Source organism: Numenius arquata, chromosome Z, assembly GCF_964106895.1.
Source record: "Numenius arquata chromosome Z, bNumArq3.hap1.1, whole genome shotgun sequence".
Taxonomy (NCBI): Eukaryota; Metazoa; Chordata; class Aves; order Charadriiformes; family Scolopacidae; genus Numenius; species Numenius arquata.
In genome coordinates, this window is record NC_133616.1 from 26,643,448 (window position 1) to 26,661,822 (window position 18,375).

The 18,375-nt window shown below is 45.3% G+C and overlaps 1 protein-coding gene across 1 annotated transcript; it reads right to left on the bottom strand.

Moving 5' to 3' along the window:
• Positions 1-733: 733 nt before the first annotated feature.
• Positions 734-9,061, bottom strand: CRHBP (corticotropin releasing hormone binding protein). The gene is made up of 7 exons (XM_074166502.1): positions 8,981-9,061; positions 8,441-8,534; positions 7,634-7,791; positions 5,317-5,527; positions 3,917-4,065; positions 2,434-2,551; positions 734-891 (listed from the first exon to the last, which is right to left on the bottom strand). The coding sequence occupies exons 1-7, from the start codon at positions 9,059-9,061 to the stop codon at positions 734-736; spliced, it is 969 nt and encodes a 322-aa protein (XP_074022603.1).
• Positions 9,062-18,375: the final 9,314 nt, after the last annotated feature.

The window sequence follows — 18,375 nt, forward strand, 5'->3', positions numbered from 1 at the left end:
ACAGTTTTACAGCAACATATGTTCAAAACTGTCATTTTCAGAAAACTGCACAAGACTTAGGAAGGTTAACCAGAATGTTAAAAGAACTCTTCAGAAAAATACAACATAATAATGTTTTGCCAACTCTTTGAATGTATTTATTCATGTTTGGATTTGTGTAAGGAAGTTTCCATGCTATAAATTTTTATTAAAAACATGTCATTAGAAATAAATAGCACATTTGTAGTAATAAACAAACCAGTAGCTTTCAGATACACTAATGCTGGGTTTCCTCTTAGAAAACTGGAATTATATGCCACCATCTTTTTTTTTGTTTATACCTGATAGAAAAGGATAAAGTTGCTGCATGAACTTTGTACTTAATGGGGGTCTCATATGTCCTCAGACTAGATAAACAGAGTGTTTGTGTCTGTCTTCCTAATAATATCTATATGGGGAAAAACGGCCTTCTGTTCTTGCTATTGATTTTGGACATGGTAAATGAGCTTAAATACTGCAGAAAAAATATACTTATAATAAAGAGTAATATATTGGGTACTTTTTCCTGCTTGCTCATGGGAATGACTGATTTGTATGAAAAAAGAAATATGCTTGTACCATAGGAAGGCTTGATAATACCAGCTGATTAAAGAAAAAATGTTTGGGTTTTTTGTTGTTGTTGTTTGGTTGTTTTTTTTTTAATTCACCAGAACCTTATTTTCATTAGCTATGTGAAAATTTGTGGCCTGGTCTCTCAGATACTAGGAAAACAGAATTCCTCAATGCTGTTCTCCTTTCTGCTTTCTGTTTCCTGCAGATCGAGTTGATGATACTCAAATGTCACACGGTTGATATGTTTGCCACTGGAGACCATTCGCAGCACGGTATTGTCACAGCCAATCTTCATTTGAGCTAGTTAGGGAAAAGAGAAATAGAGGAGAAACAAAGATACAGTTATATGAGAGTAAGGGAAAAGAGAGATATAGTGTTGGAAATTACAAAGCACTAATACCCACAATTTTGGAAACAAAGCAATTCTGTGTGTAGTAATGACCAGCTGGTGGTGGTATTGCCGACTAAATATCTTATGTATTTGTTAGATTTACTTTACAATGGCTTGAGTACTTAATCAAGCATTGTAACCTTTACTCATGTGAACACCACTCGCCTCCCACCCACCCGCAGTCTCATGAATGTACAGATAGACATGACGCAGAATTCTGTATCTGTTTGCATTTGGGAAGGTACGCTACTGTTAGAGACCATGAGCGATGGATAAGGGTAATGGCACCCTATCCTGGATATATCCAAAATTAACAATATAGAGATGTTTCCTGTTAGAGGGATGAGTGGTTTTGTGCGTAAAGAGGTTTTTCCCAGTAATAAAGGCATATGAGACTCCCACCAAGACAAATTCAAATGGCAGTGTCCAGCATATGGACTCACTCTGGGGGAAATCAAGCATACCATTAACTTTAGATGAGCTTTAGATGAGCCACTTGAGCGGGGATTTGGCAAAGCCTATTTCATCTGGGGAACATGAAGCACCTTCCTCACTGGAGGAGAAATCTGGAGGGTCATTGGGAAAGTAGGGGCTGCCAAGGTGGGATTTCCCTTCCTTCACAGCACCAGGAAAGCACATATTGGTCCCATTACAGAGCTCAGTAATCACTCAGCACCAGTGCCTGCCAGCTAAAGCTTTAAACAGAGCCTACACCATTAAGTTGTGGTGTGATGAAAGGCAAGGGAGACTGCAAGAGTGAAGTGCCAGGCGTATTCCTGCTCTCCAAACCTGTGGAAATGCAGCTTCTTTGGTGCACCCGTTCATACTGCCAAGGTACAACACATGTGCCACAACGACCAGTCTGTCACATCACTGCAATGCTTCGTACTCTGCTGTACTGAATATGAGGGAAATTAGATATTTTTATTTTATTGGGGAGAAAAAGGTCACCGACCTGGCATGATAGTGAAATAGGTTCAGAGCTCCTCCAGGCTTCAAAGCAGAGAGTGGGAGCTCTGAGGTTTTTTGGGGTATGTGTTACTCCTGCAGCAGCAAAGGAGGTTTTGGAAGCACTGAGTAAGTGAGAAAAAAATTCCTTAACTGAAAATGTAACTGCATGCCTTCGTGTTTTATGAATTTCCAGACTCATTTATCTGTTGACACTCCACTAAATCATATGTGTCACAAGACAAGCACTTAAAAAAAAAAAACATGTATAACTTAACCTTGCTAAAATGACTACTGCAGGGGCAAGTGAAAGTGGTTTTGGGTGTTCTGTATCACAGAGCCCAGCCGCAGGCTCACATAGCTTCAGCTTTCATGTTCTGCTACATGTGAAGTTCACCAGTCTAGCACCAAATCTGGATTGGGGGGAAGGGAGTAGGGTCTGCATGACTCTATCTGGTTAATTATTTTATCATGTGGAGGCAGGTGGAAGAAGGAGTTCTTACCAGACCCATGAAAGGAATGACAGAGATCAGCCAGTGGGAACATTTTGGATGGGTCTAAGCCAGTTCCTCCAAGCAGCTCCACAAAATCTCCCACTCCTGCACAGCCTGCTGATGGTTTCTAAAAATGCAGAGATTAAAAGTTATTTATCATTTTATCTTATTTATAATGTTTATTAAGGTAGCAGCTCTCTAGACACGATTGTAGCCAGCAGTCCTCTGTGCTCAAAACTGTGTGAAATCAGGCTGTTCTCTTCCAGAGCAACACTACTTCAATTTGACATTAGTCAGTTGATTTCCTTGAGGGATTCCAAAGAAATGCCTAAGCAGGCTCTGAAAATTACTGACATGTAGTTAAAGTGTCGATTCAACTGCTTTTAGTGCAGATAAGCAATCTGATTCTGGATACTTAGGCATGTAATCAAATTAATACACGCATGGGCTGCACATATGCCCACACTAAGCTGGCAGGCAGGAACTTAAGTTCCACTGTACCATACTTATTCACAAGCAGTAAGTGTTGCTAAAATCTGGTATTCTGGCAAAGTTTAATTAAAGTAGGAATTAACCAAAACAATAATTTTGTATGATGACAATGGCTTAGTGTATATTAGACTCACGAGTGTTCTTTTCCTGAAAATTAATGCTGTTTGCCAAAAATATCTTGCATGGACACCTTGTGCACCTTTTGGCAGTCACCCATATGCTGCTTTCTAAGTGGTTTATTTCTTTATCGTCCTCTTGCTGTTGTCCTTTTTCTATCCGCTGCTGAATAAGTCAACTCAGTTGCCCATCTCTCAAAGCCTGGTTTGCTCAGACACTGGCAGTCCCAGTGAAGGACCTAGGCTGCCAGTCTTACTGGCAGCAGAAAACAAAACTTTCTTGCTCCTATCCTTGTGGATATTTTGGAATTTGCACCTTCTTAGACGTCCCCGGCACAGGGTGCCACCAACAGCTTTTGTCCTCTCCTGTCTGGTTGCCAGCAAGCACCTATTAGCCAAACCCCAGCTCTGTACTGGGCATCAGAGCAGATGGAGCAGTGGGTGCTCAACATGCTGAGCAGGGAATCAATCGTGAGCACATTTGTGTTTTCTCCATGCTAATACCTCACTATCTAACCCATGTTCTCCTTTCTCTGTTCAGAGTGGTTGCTGCTTTCATTAGTTTAAATACAGACAGAGAGCTCTCCTTTCTTCCTAATGAAATTCTTACCCTTTGTTATGGCAAGCAATATTTACATGCATTAAAGGCACTTTGCATAATTTGATTGCCACTGACGCGTTGCAGAAACAATGGTAACAGAGACAGACCCTGCTCTCATCTCTGGGGTGAAATCAGAGCCCTCAGTGCACACGCACATGGTCTGGAGCTCACATGCCTTTGCAGTCGGTGTCACTCACAGGCTACCCCTGCTTCACCCCCTTCCCTCTCCCATGCCCAGGAAAACTGCACATGGTAGTAATTTCTTAGGAAATAAACAACTCACCTTTAAAAAGAGGCCATTTAAATGTCCCAGGATAAGATCAGATATTTTTATCACCACTGGGTAGATTATGGAGAAGCTGCAGTTTCTGTGCTGATGAGGAATGACCATGGTAAACCTTCCCGAGGGAGTCTGAGATATGACATTGCAAGCTGGGGGCCGGAGAAGATACAAGAGTTACTTGTGCAGTCATTGCTGCATGTAGCAAAACTATGTACTTTCAGTACTAACAAAGAACAGATGATTTAATTACTGAGAGTTACAACCAAATGCTGAAAAACATGCATATGGCATTTTCTGGGATTCTTGCAAAACATTTACCTGCAAAATTTCCCTACCCGCTGCTGACTGTGTAGCATGAGGTCTGGCAGAACTTGAGGGTGAAGTGGTCAATGGGAGAGCTCACATCCCAAATCCATACATCAGGGGCTCATGTTAGGGGCTTGTACTGTTTGCCAGTTTGAAGGAGGAAAAATATGGATGCAGGGCTCTTGCTTAGCTTTGACTGGTTATTGCCCGATACTGCCAGCAAACACCTAAATCCTATGCTGCTCCTCTAAATTGGAGTTTTTTACTCTGCAAAACATCCCATTGAAATGTACATGCTGATTTTATCTTAAGGTTCAAACTTAGTTCAGGTAAAGGAGTAGCTTGTCATCTGCACGTGCAACCCAAGGGATCCTCCACATCGACCTGGAGGCCTGCAGCTGCTTCAGTAGGCTGGTGAAGGACACAAGCCACCTCCAGCAGCTGCACACAGTAATCACACCAGTGTGGAGACCCAGCTTACAGGATTGTCTGAGCAACTCGGGGTAAAGACAGGGCAGACATGCCATCATCTTCATCCTTTGCATGGTGAGGCGGATAAATCAGACTAGCCTGAAGAATAATTGTTAAATATCCTGCCGCATCCTGGAAAAATGATGCAAGTAACCATTATTTATGCCTTGCCAGCTCACAGGCTTAGGGAAATAATTTGCAAACAGATCATGGGGATCATATATCACTCAATTATTCAATACGCTGTTTTTGCTGTTGAACTTTTTCAAATATTTTTTCCTCATTGTTCACTCAGAGTGATCTAGAAATTTTTGAGATTAAAGTCTCTAAGTTAATACTATTTGTTCTAGCCCAATGTGCTGGAACACATCAATATTAGATTGGAAGAGATCTTTGAAAGAAAGAGCTTTCTGGTCCTGTATACTAAAGTCATGCCTGAGTTCCCGCTTACACTTCACTTCTTCTGGAGACACACACTGAGCCTGAGTCAAATCCTCTGCTCCGTTACTGGAGCTGTGTCTGATCAGATAACGCCAGCAAGAGAATTCAATACAAGCCAACACATTCATTTTGCTTCCTGCCCCAAACGCAAGCCCACTTGATAGTATAAAACGCAGACTTACGGAAGAGGTTGGCACTTTTCTTGACTGTGACAGTAAATCCATTGCCTGGCTGATGAATACGGAAGAAGATCATTGCCACGTTCTGTGATGACCTGACGCTTCTCTGAATACTGCCACTCTCACAAAAGTCTACGTATCTTTGAGAAGTGGGGAGGGGATGGTCCAAGGAACTGGGAAATTTCTCTCCTTTGAGTATCCAGCCATCAAATACCTACAGGGGTTCAGTAATTGAAAACAAGGTTTTTGCTTGTTGTTCTGCTAGCAGAGAACAGAAACATGAAGTATTACAGACATTGTTTTATTTTGACACAAGATGGCCATTCAAAGCCACCAATTGAAAACAAAAATTCTTTGTACTTATCAATATCCTAGCATTTAACTAATTATTCAAGCTTTGATCTGCATTTAGGAGAGGCAGACATACAAATTCTAATGTAGTCTTTATTTCCTTCAAGTGACAATTTTGGGGACCTTTTTTTGAGAGAAGCAGCTCTTTTTGCTCAAACATCATCACATTTGCGTCATTTTTTAAATTTATTTCTTACTATTGCAATCGCATTGTTACTCAGAGAAGTTTCTGACCAGCTTGATCGGGAAGCCGCATGAAACATAAGTCACTCTCTCAAACTCTGGGCATGATGTCCATTGATCCTGCTTGTAATTCTCCACCAGCCATGTTTTGCAGCTTGTCATTAATGGGCCCAGAGGCCTTCTAGAGGTATTGGAATACAATAAAGCTTTGGGGAGGAATTATTGGCAGAGGTATTGCTCTGTCCTGTGTTTGTTCTTTCAGCCCATCCTAGCCACTAGAAAGCAGAACAAATGCTGCCTACTTGGCTGGACCCTAAGCAGCAACCTCTACAAGTCTTTCCTACACAGCAAAAAATAGCAGCCATTTGCCCTCACCATCTTCAAGGAAACGTGTCAGAAACATGACATAACTAGAAACCTGCATTAACTCTAGCATAGCTGCACAGTTGCCTGCCCCGCTGCTTCAATTCCCTCCTAGCTGCTCTCACCCGGTAATTCCTTCTACACTACAGTCAATACTTTGAAAATCCAAGGAACAGATCCTGCTATCACTTCAGTGAGTAATCCTAATGTGAGTACATATGGGAATTCCTCACAGAAAAGCTGCAAGATCAGTCTCTGGATTTGCCAGAACTGTAAATTTTTCTGAAGTAATGAGATGTGGGTGCTCAAATTACGGCAGGGAAAAGCTGCCTGTATAAATACAATAGTATAATGCAGAAACTGGGGATCCCACGAGCAAAGGAAGGAAACCTCTACAAAGCTTCAAAGATCTCTTGGCATTTTTCTGGCCTCCATAAGTGGCTGTAAGTCTAGGTACAAAAATCCTTGGACCCATAGAGGCTGAAATCAACCTCTCTGTAGCATCATGGGGAGAGATTCCAGCCAGGGGTATGGGATAGAGGGACAGGATTCCTCAGGGTAAAGGAAGCAGGGGGACATCATCCCTCCAAGAGGGAGACGAAGAAAGGGCTGAAGGGTAGCTTTCCTCCTCCTCCTTTGCAGACCTCAGCTCACCACTGGTTGGGACTGGGTCTGTGCTGTGCACTGCCACTGCAGCACAAAGGGCAGGGTGCAAGGGGCTGGTCAAGCCTCCCCTCCTCTCCTGAACCAAGTTCAGATCTTGGTCAATGCTTCTGTCTGCCAGCAAAACACGCTGGTAAACTTTTTTTGATACTGGAATATAAACAGCTCTGAGTCACGAACCTCTTACTGTTCAGAGCCAATGTCCTGAAAAGCTTTAGCGGGGCCATTTGAAAGAAAGCCTGCAACAAATCACTCATTAATAAGCTGATGCTAAGTGACCTGCAAGCAGAGGTCCTGGAGCCGTAACAGCCATTCAGAGAGCTGTGTCATTATCTGCAGGGCTTGTGTGATTCATGGTGCAATGAGAAAACCCTCCTAATAGGGCTGAGGGGCTTGGGTCATACTGACCAAACTTTTCAGTTGGTCCCCCGGGCATGGGCACTCAGTAGAGGTGCTCCTGGAAAAGTTCAGAAGAGCCAGTGCTGCAGTTTGGAGAGGGATCCTCAGCCTGCATCCAACTTTGCTTTAGGGGGGTGATGATGGGGTGGGGGGTGGAGGGGAGGAGCACACAAAGTGTCTCAGTGAGGAGGAACAGCCATCCCAGAGCCAGCTGCTTTGTAAGAGCCTGTTCTGCACCCACAAAGACACACACACGCTCGTGCACACACACATTTGCCTGCCCTTCCACACGTAGCAAATGCCTCACACATCAGATGAAAGCAGGGAAGGGGAAGCGCAGCAGGACTTGCCAGCTTCTTACCTTCAGGAAATCACCCCCCTGGCAGTCAATGTTTACAAAGTCGTAGTCTATCGTGATGAGTTCCTCAGGCTCCCCAATGAAGAAAGTTGCACAGTGCAGCTGCGGTTGGTCTGCGGTGAAGGTGAATTGCCCCTCTATACTCAGCATGTCGATGCACCCTGGAGCAACAAAGACATGGGGCTGCTGCCTCAGCCTGCTGGGGAGGGAGACCAAGCACCAGCTCCCACAGAGCAGGGAAGGGGAGAGTGAGGAGAGACCCCCATGCTGATACCCAGCTGGCAGTGAGGAGAGGGAACCCAGCTGAAGCAATCAGGAGGCTTCTGAGCATCAGAGGACGAATAGTAACTTGCAGGTGTGAGCACAAGCACGCTATGGGGGGTGGTGCAGGGAGGGATGCATGTTGAAGCATCTTGGAGCAGAAAACTCTATGTGTGTGTATATATGCACAAGTGCGTGAACACCCTGTTCCTTCAAATTTCTCTCTAGTCACAACTTTTCCACCTGCCCCATCCCCTGGAGATGTGACCCTGCCCAGGGACACAGGTGGATGATCCCCATCCTCCTTCCATTATTTGGGACCCCAAACTCTGAGCCCCAACCTCTTTTAACAACCCTATTTCAATCCCTCTGCCTCAAGCACTGTTTTTCTGAGATTTTAATGTTTTGTCCTTCTTTTCCTCTCTCTTTCAAAACATGTCTGTAGCTCTGTCACTCCCAGACAGTCCCTTTCCCTTTCCTGAGCCCCAGGCTCCCCCCAGGACTCTCCCACCCACCAATGGTCCCGACCAGAGCACCAAAGAAACTCACGGAGCGACCGCCGGTAGATCTGCCCTGCAGACAGCTCTCTCTTCAGATCTTCACTGAGGAGCAGGAAAGGCTCATCTTCACTGGCATCCCTCACCTGGTGAAGGAAAGAGGGCAAGAAGAGGCTGGGGCAAAGACAAATGCAGTCCCCTCCCTGCACCTCTCAAGAACAGGCACCCGCAGTTTAAATCCCTCCTCCAGAAACAGTGCAGCTGTGGAAGAGCTCAGTCAGAAAGCTGCCAACCTGCAGTAGAGGAGAACAAACCTGGCACCTCAGAGGTGAGCCCAGCAGCTCAGTGAGTCTCTTAAATTCTCAAATTCTTAAATTTCTCAAATGCAAGTTTGAGAGAAAGAAGGATAAACAAATGAGGGGTGGGATGTGACTGTTGCATTAATGTTACCCAGGTGTAGGTTTAATGCAGGAGGAGCGGGAATGGGAGGGGAGAGAGGAAAAAGCACAATGCTCAGAAGCTGGGAGTACAAGTTAGAAGCGAGCAGCTAAAAGCACGGTGAGGTGCTTTAGTTGTCAGCCCCATTGCTCACCTCTAGGTATCTGGTTTCCCCTTTGGAGGCTGCCAGGAAGATGAGAATGAAGTGGCATTGAAACTGGAAAGCGGATGGCATGCTGAAACCTCCTCTGGCAGCCCTCCCTCTCTCCCTGCGGCCAAGTTTCTCCTGGTCTGTGCTGGTAGGCAGGAGCCACTGGGATATCTTGGAGAGACTCTTTTTATAGAGCTGTTGGGAGGGGAGGCACTTGGTCCCTGTACTGATAGGGTAACCCATGGTAACTGAATTCCTCTTGCAGTGACACAGTACGTGGGCATGACGAGGGTCCAAATCACAGCCACAAATTTTCAAGCTGGTTGAACTCCCCTCTCTGGCAGATGTCTTTTCTACTTATCTGTCTGGCAGAGCTGAAAAGATCTGGGGAGGAAAGCCTGTCCCGTGCAGCCAGGGCACTCGCGTGGTGTATTTATTTCCAGTTACTCCAAAGGAGCATCCCCTCCCTCCTCTTCTCCTGCTTTCCAGTCCCAGAGCATTTCAGACCTGCAGGGCTCCCTGCCTCCCTCCTGCTGCTCTGTGATGTGCAGCTCTCTCTAACCCCCATGTCAGGTGCTTCCCACCAGCCAGACCTGGGTGAGTGCCCCTGCATCCCAGCCAGGCTTGCAGCCTGGTGCCACCATAACCCTACGACTGGGGGACCCACTGGCTTCCAGATCTTGCACCTGCAGCTGGGGCACAAGGGCTCTGCACCAGGAGCACAGGCAAAATCAGACAATTTTCCCCACCAAAACACGGCTTTCGTACAGAAATTGTGAAACCTCTGGATTCCCAAGGGCATATTCCCCACAGAACAACTGATACTTCTTTACTCCTGATTCTCAAGGGGAACCTGAGAAAGGCCTTGATGAACCTGGGAATGAAAATTCATAACTCTACAGAGTACTAAAAATCAGGAACTCAGCAGAGATATTAGTTTTAGCGTATATCATTGCTTTCCCCTGACCCAGGATGAACCATCAATACTCTGCAGACAATAACTACCCTTTCCCCATCTCAGGTTTCTTACTAATGTCTCCTTCTGCTCTATGCTTCCCTGTCAAATTGTCACTTTGATTCAGGAAAACTTAGAAATAATATGATCCGGTCTTGCAGAGCTTTAAGTTTGCTTCTTCTGATCTCATTGTTAGGAGTTGTGGACAGAAATATTTGCTTGCTGTTTCACCCAACTTGTTGGTTGAACAACAAATAAATAAATCTTTTTCAGTGTAAAAATTTTCCCTAATATCCAATCTGAACCTCCCCTGACACAACTTGAGGCCATTTCCTCTTGTCCTATCATCTGTGACTTGGGAGAAGAGACTGACCCCTGCCTCTCTACAACCTCCTTTCAGGTAGTTGTAGAGAGCAATAAGGTCTCCCCTCAGCCTCCTTTTCTCTAGGCTGAATAACCCCAGTTGCCTCAGCCTTTCCTTATAAGACTTACTCTCCAGAGCCCTCACCAGCTTCATTGCCCTTCTCTGGACCCACTCCAGCAACTCAATGTCTTTTTTTGTGGTATGGGGCCCAAAACTGGACACAGTACTCGAGGTCATGTACTTGCCTTGAATTGTTTAACTAGGGTGATTTTAGGCAAGAATTATCAGAGGATTATCCAAGGGAGTTCAGAATCTGAAATCTATTGAAATTCTTTGGGAATTACAAGTTTTGTTTGGGAATTGCAGATGCTTTGTTGGAAAAAAGGGGCTGCTGCCCAGGGAGGTGGTGGAGTCTCCTTCTCTGGAGACATTCAAAACCCACATGGACACGTTCCTGTGCAACTTGCTCTAGGTGGACCTGCTTTGGCAGGGGGGTTGGACTAAATGATCTCCAGAGGGCCCTTCCAACCCCATATCATTCTGTGATTCTGCGACTCTGTGAAAACTGAAGGATTTAGACCCAACTTGCATTAGAGCTTAATCAGGATGGTGAGAGGTGCCCTGGAGACCACCGGGATCCTGTGGGATCAGGAAGGGCTGCATGGGAGCCCAGCCTCATTCACTTTTCTTATCACATTTTCACTTTCTGAAGAGATGAAGAAAGTTAGAATTACAGCACGACCCCTCCACTCTCCGTCTTCAAGGCATTTTGCAGAACCCAGACCCAATTCTAGCTGGGGTGTCCCAGTTTGCCCTGCCAGCACCCAGCCTACACCTCAGATGCTGAGTCCTTGAATATGTCCAGCAAAGGAGAGAGAGTGTTTGATTGTGTGAAAATTTGACCACTTACTGAAGACTTGGTTAAATTCAGCTCCAAAAATGAGTGAAAGACAAATGACACTGTAGTTAAATCAATATAACATCTATTAAACCATCTGTGAGGTGGTCTACTCAGAATAAAACATACCAACAGCAATGTTAATATATTTTAAACTCTTGCCTATGAATAGCTGAGGTCTGGGCTAGCATAGCATTCACTGGTGGAGGTGCCCAGACAAGCAGGTAGCCCCAGGGGCTAGAGGACATCCCAGCAGCTGAGGACATGCCAGCAGCTGAGGTGTAGGGACTGTCCTTCTCCAACCAACAAGGTAGTAGGAAGGAGGATAGGAGCCACCTCCACATCTGTTGGAATTTTTTACTCACACGGAACCTATAGCAACTTTTCATTTCCTATGTAACTCCTACGGGAATTTGCTTGGAGCATTACAAATAGTCTGTATAACATTAGTGCAAAAGTTAAACCCACACGCCTCTTGCTGTGAATGTGGAGCTTGGTTTTAACAGAGGCACTAAGGCAACCTGTCATCTACTCTGTGTCATCTTCTGCTCTGCATTTCAGCTCTGGGCTCAGCAGGAGCTGATGAAGCACGATGACATCCCATCCAGCCTCATCACAAATCCTCCCAGTGCCTGGGGTAATTCCCTGTATCCTCAAACACAGGGCTGCCCTCAGTCCCCAAACTCTTATATGCTTCCCTTTGCGCAGCTCTAATGCCTGTGGAAGGCAAGTATTTGGGATGGGGATAGAGAGCCACCTGAAGAGAGGTGCAGCTGCTGCTGCTGGCAGGGGCTCTACCTTGCAGTGCCTCCACACCTGGCTCAGGTGGAGCCTGGGCAGATAGACCCTCAAAGGAGACCAGTCCTGGAAGAAGGAGGGTGCTTATCTACCAGCCACACATCCAGGCTCCCAGAGGGCGAGACAGGATGGGGGATCACCTCCTCACAGGGTGTTACAGGTCCCCTTCCCCTCTGGACCTCCCTTTGCCCACTCCAGCGCTGCTTTTGTTTCAGGCCACTGGCAGAGACTGAGCTCTTCAGGAGATGCGATTGCAATTAACAAGGCAAAGAAAAATCAGCAGTTTAAACAAGGTTCAAAACATCCCTGCAGCATTTCAGAAGGGAAAAGCACTTTCAATGTGATATAAACCCTGGGCGAATGAGGAGGGTGTAATTTTTCTTTCATGGATTTGAGTCACATTAACACTTTGTAGGACAATTTTTTTCATTAGTATCAAATTATATAACACAGTAAAATGCATTCCCAGTCTGACCCTGCTAGGGACTAGACAATCCAGTAGCTCTCATGCTATGACACCTTGACTCTGCTAACAGCTGTAGTTGACCCTGGGAGCAGGCCCTTTCCCTGGCAGAAGTGATGGGATGCCATCATGTTGGTGACAGGTCAGGCTGCGTGCAGGGTATCACCCACTCCACTCTGCTATGGCTCAGAGGGCTATTGCTGGGACACCCCAGCATTTGCAGAGCCTCAGGTTGTTAAAGCAGTGCTTGTGGGTGGGTTTTTTATGCCATTCAGGTATGTGCTTGGGAGGACCCACCTGCTCCGTGGTGGAAATCCTCTGCCTCACACTCAGAGCTTGTAGGTGTCTTGTCAGCTATTATAGCACAGAAGAGATCCCAGCTGAGGTGAGAGGTGGAGAAAATGCAGCTGAATAAAGAATAGTGAAACAAACCCATTTACTTACCACCCCTGTGGTGATCAAGTGATGCTCTGTGCTATAATACAGGTGGTAAATGCAGTTTCTTCTCAAAGGTAATTGGCACAGGAAGATTGTGGATGATGCTCTTGGTTGTGAGATTTAGCTCAAGTGAGCACTACTTGAACTACAGACACTCCTTAGGGCTCCCTCCGTGATGCAAAGAGGAGCCAGGTGTTATCAAACCTTTCCGGTCTCTAAAACGGTCCCTTGAGTCCCCAGCTCACCAAAACAGTACCCTGCCGTGCTTTAATTCCTGTAAAAGATCGTTTTACTTCAGCACTCACTTCACCACAAACACACTGCAGGCTGTGGCTCATATTCCCCCCACTCAATGAGGAAATTTCACCTGTAGCACATTTCACCCTGTGTCCAGGTAAAGGGACGAACCTTGAGGGTCTTGGACTTCCTATCAGCTACTTGTTCAAAACTGCAATCTTCTGATTCAGGCCATATTTTAAATCCACTGTTTCTTCCCCTCTAGACCACCTTCCTCTTCAGCCGCAGCCTGACTACTGGCACAAGCAGACAGAGCAGACCAAACCTCCCTCTAGCACAGGAACCTTAAACAAGAGTTAATTTTCCTGTATAGACACAACCCCATGCAGGCTCCAACTCCAAGCCACAGGGAGCAGCCCCACAGGGAGCAGCCCAGCTGCTGCACGTCCCACAGGGGCCCCGCTGCTTGTCTGTGTTTGGTGGTTTCTTGAACTGATAGGAGCAGCAGCGAGTCCACAGGGCTACACCACCGACTGCTCAAGCAAAGAGGATTTCTCCTGCCTCGGGCACTCTATCCCTGGCTGTTGATGCTGATTTCTCACAGCTGCTCAGCACCGGCTGAAGAGATGTGGTGCGGGTGATGTACAGTGCGAGATGTCTGGCTGGACTTTAAACTTCCTATTGTGTCAGCTGCTAAACATTGTGCTGAGCTACATTTATTTCCCTTACACTCATGCCCCACTGTAACTCAGAATTAATTCAGGGAATAGCTTTTCGTTTCCCCTACAGTGTCTGGGAGACATAGTACTAGCCAGTCCTGGCTTTTTATTGTGTGGCTGCAGGTCTCACACCAATGTCTGTGTCTTTGCAGAGTAGGGGACTGTCTTTGTATTTTATTATAAACACATACCATTCAACTGGTTGCAAATCCTTCAGTGTATTATTCCTGAACAGTGAGATCAGCTAGCCCAGATTAAGATGAGAGAGAAATCTAGTGGCTCTGAAGTGTCACAAATGGTGAAGGCTAAATTTTTGGACCCATCCTTGCTAAATTGCATGTTAGCCATCAGTTATTGCTCTGAAATAATACTACACAAAAAGAAGCAAAGGGGAGGCTCTATGGCAAATCTCAGACTTGGCAATCATTAGGAAACCATATCCTCGACACAGACTCACACAAGACTTTGCTTCAAAAACTGTCTGAGAGATTGAGAAGCTAGAGCCAAAAAAGTATGGAGCTCGTGCTTCTGGTCCCATTCCCTCATCCCATAAGTCACCCCAGAAAACATTAGGGTAACTAAATCCATACTCAATACTCACAAACCATTACTGAATACTTCACGTCAGTCCACTAAGAAGTTACACCATGCTTCGTGTTATCACTGCTGATAAGGGCAAACTAATTACCAAGATACCTGCTGCCAAATCACCCTGTGTATCCAGCACACACACCAACCACTGCATCCCATTGCAATGGATCACTGCCCGGCCCAGGAGACAGCCAGGAGCCAACCCATATTGTAGATCAGGAAAAATAAATGTGGAGCTTATTAACATCTCCAAAGCCCCGGTTGTCTGGAGGACCCAAACTGCAACTACCAGATTGCTTGGGACCATAACTGTGGCTGTGATCATGACTCCATGAGGGGACTGATTGTGGCATATGAGAAATGAGTTTGATTGTTGCCATGGCACTTATTGATGGGTAGCCGCCCATTCTACAGAATGTATCAGCTAACTACTGGAAACACAGTTTAAGCAGTTAGGCTAGGGACATGCAATAGGAAAGGTAGAGTTCAACATGACTAAAGTAACTAAATTGGCTGTGTCAATGGTTTAATATGTTCCTTTTACAGGAAATCAGAGTTGCAATGACAGCTGAAGAAGAGCATTCCCAGCTGCAGAAACATCAAGCCTGACATCACATTTTGTGCTTCATTCCTTTACTCTCATGTTGGCTTCAGTGTCAGTCAGGTTTCCCAGCAGTCCATGATCCAAACCTGAGCCCAGGATTCCTCCCTCTGCAGTCAGTGGGTATCTCTGTCACTGACTTCTGTTGCTACCCGTCTGCCCCAGCTCTGTGCTCTTCCAAGCCTTGCCATACATCTCTCTGTAACGACACTTCTATTACTTCTTTGTGTGTGTCTAAATTGGCTTTAAATAGACCTGAACTTTTCGTAAGGTGAAGTAAGCATAGCTTGTTAACTCTGGGCAGTTTGACACAAGAGATGTGTGATTTGTCATGTTGAGTGGTTTAAAGAAATGAAAAACGCATGTGATTTATGAACTGAAAGCCTATCAGCATCATGCAGGTTTGATGATAAGTGTTGCATTAACACTATTTATGGCATTGAATAAGGGCAAGGACTGTGAAGCTCGCAGTTTAGCAGGTTACAAATAATCAAGCAAACATTATATTCAGACACTGAGATTACCCTGAGGGCGGTTATCACTACCAGCTCTGCCTGTGACTCAACCCAGCATCTACACAAAGCAGTCAGGGCCAAGAAGTGGGAGCAGAGAAAAGTTTTCTCCCAGGAAGGAGAGAAGAGATATGGGAAGGAGCAACTTGCAAAGAAGCATTCCATTGCTCTGGTGGACATTCGTCGAGCTGTTTAATTTTAGCCTGGGTCTGTCTCCTCTGTGAACCCCCAACATGGTACTTCCCCTCTTGAGGGCTGGTGCAGGAATACCTCAACACCAGAGACACATGCAGGTGTCTGTGTGGCTTCCAGGCAACGGACCTTGGTAGATGCGTCCATTGGTCCATGTCTGTGGACCAAAGTGGGTCATGTTTGCCCTTGCTGGCTGCAGCGGCTGCTTTGATCACTCCCAGTGCACTTGTGGAAGAACAGTCTCTTTTCCAAAGCATGGCACAGTTATTGCAGTTGGTCTTTGCTTGGAGGAATATCACTCTTGGCCCAGGTCAGGGCCTGTGCTGGATCTGTGGAGGACATGATGCTGCAGCCTTCTCCCAGTGACCCTGCCCCAAGCAACAGCTCCTTCTCCTCCTCCTCCGGATTTCCTGTTCAACTCTGGGTTACTAGAACTTTATTTTCACTTTATTTTCAATGCTGGGGTCACTTTATTATACAGAATATAATTTTCAGATGTATCGAGAAATCTTAGTATTTACACGTCACTTTCCAAAATTCATTAGATCTGGGTCACTGTGAAGAATAAACTTTATCTTTGGCAAAGCACCACTTTGATAAGTGATATTTAAGATATTTTTCCCATCCAAGGACAAGTATTTCTCAGCTGAAGTGACTGTCTCCTTGATTGAGTCTTTCTCATCCAGGAAAAAACTGTGATTCAACACGGTCGTCTCTGGTAGTGTTAGGCATCACAGTAATGGGCCCATTTCAGAAATACTGTGGAGCGTTACACAATTCAACTAGTCAATATGAGTCAGATAAGAGATGCCAGCATACCCAGTGTAATGGTATATTTATCCTTTCAACTGCTCCTACCACTTAGTCCTTTATTTTTCACATGCATGTGATGCCTTACCACTTATCCTTAGTATCATACCGGCTGCAGGGCCAAACACTTTGATCAGTTAGATTCCAAACACTTTTAGGTGAAAGTACTAAAATATTTTGTGTCGATGTAAAAATCATAAACATTGAAGGACTTTGGGATCAGCTGGTCAGCATGTTTCAACCTCCTGAAGTCTAAAGACAGTGCAAGGGCAAAAAGAGCTTTGGTTTCACCTAGGGAGAGCATTAATGGTTTGACGGGATGGGGCTCTCCAAAGCTGCATCTCATCCAGTCACCCTTTGCTCATCCACAGGGTCCTATTTGCTGCTGCCACTCAATGTCCTCAGCTGGAGTTGGGGAATCTGCATCTTTTTGCAGCATTCTCAACTTCTTGCCACTTTTCAGTTTCCAAAACACAACTTTAACTAATGCTCTGGGTGGTTCAGTTGCTTTTCTGCTCTTTGCAACATGTGCTAATCACGGGTGTTTTTTTCCTGCTGCAGCTTTATTCTGTGTTTCTGCATAGTGCTTTTCTGGGCTTATGCAACTGCTGGGAATGTAGTCAGAGCAATACATGGAGTTTTAAGGCAGACCACACAGAGAAGTATTTGAGAGCTACACTTTGACAATTTGCTCTGCAACTCATGAAGTCAACAAGGACCTGAGAGAACAGCTTAGAATTTAAAGCCGTTGTATCACAGGAGCATTTTCCACTAATTTCCCCCCAAATACCTCTGCTATGAGCAACCACTCCTCCTGTCTTCCTCTTAGCTGCCTTGTTGCAACATTTGCAATTTTACAGACATGTCCTTATTTAGCCAACCAGCTAACAGAAACATAGCTTTCCATTGAAGGCTAATTTAAAGTCTCGAGCACATGTCCTCAGCTGTTGCGAAATTATGCCACTAAGTGCAATATGCTCTGTCGTTTTACATCAGCTGAGAATCTACTTGTGAGGGCAGAATAAGTGGATGCAGCTGCAGTTCTCTTCCTTGGGAGTTGCCCTTCATACACAACTGATTGCAGGTGGCTGAGAGCTGGTATTTAAAAAGTACAAGTTTTGGGGGTTTATGTTGTGGTTTATTTTTTTTTTTTAATGTATCATATTCATTCATGTGCTCTCTCTGATAACTGCCCAGGGCCTGTAACTCACCATACCCCAGCTCAGAGGAAAGTATGTGGATGGAGATAGCCCAGAAAACAGATTACCAGATCATAAATGAAACATTATCTCTCATCCGTATCACGTGGCAGAAGAAAGACAAAATTGAAAATGTGACCCCTTTTTTCTTCAAATAACTTAGTGCCATTCAACAGACTTAATTATCCCTAAAGACACATCTAATAATTGTTGGCCTGTCAAGCAATACCCTTATTAGACATGCACATGACGTCACATCGCAGCCTAACAAATCTTCCTGCCAGTCAAGAACCTTTATATACATTAATCTGATTTCAGAGGCAAGTTTTGTGTTTGACCCTTTACCCAGTCTTCCTCAGGGCTGAAATTGGAAAGAAGCTGAATATTTTCTGTGTGTTGCTGGTGAGGTCTGGGCTGTCCCTAACAGTTTCCCTCCTGGCCGTGCTCTGCTTTGTGCTGCAGCATGGAGCCTGGAAAGGGGCTCTCCCTTGGACAGCTGAGTGACCTAAGGGTGTACCTGCATTGCTACAGGAAAACTCTTCTCTTCCTTCTTCTGGCCTATTTGTACTGCAGTGTTAGTTCCCTGGCTGCTTGGGGTATCATGAAGCTGTGCTTCACTGG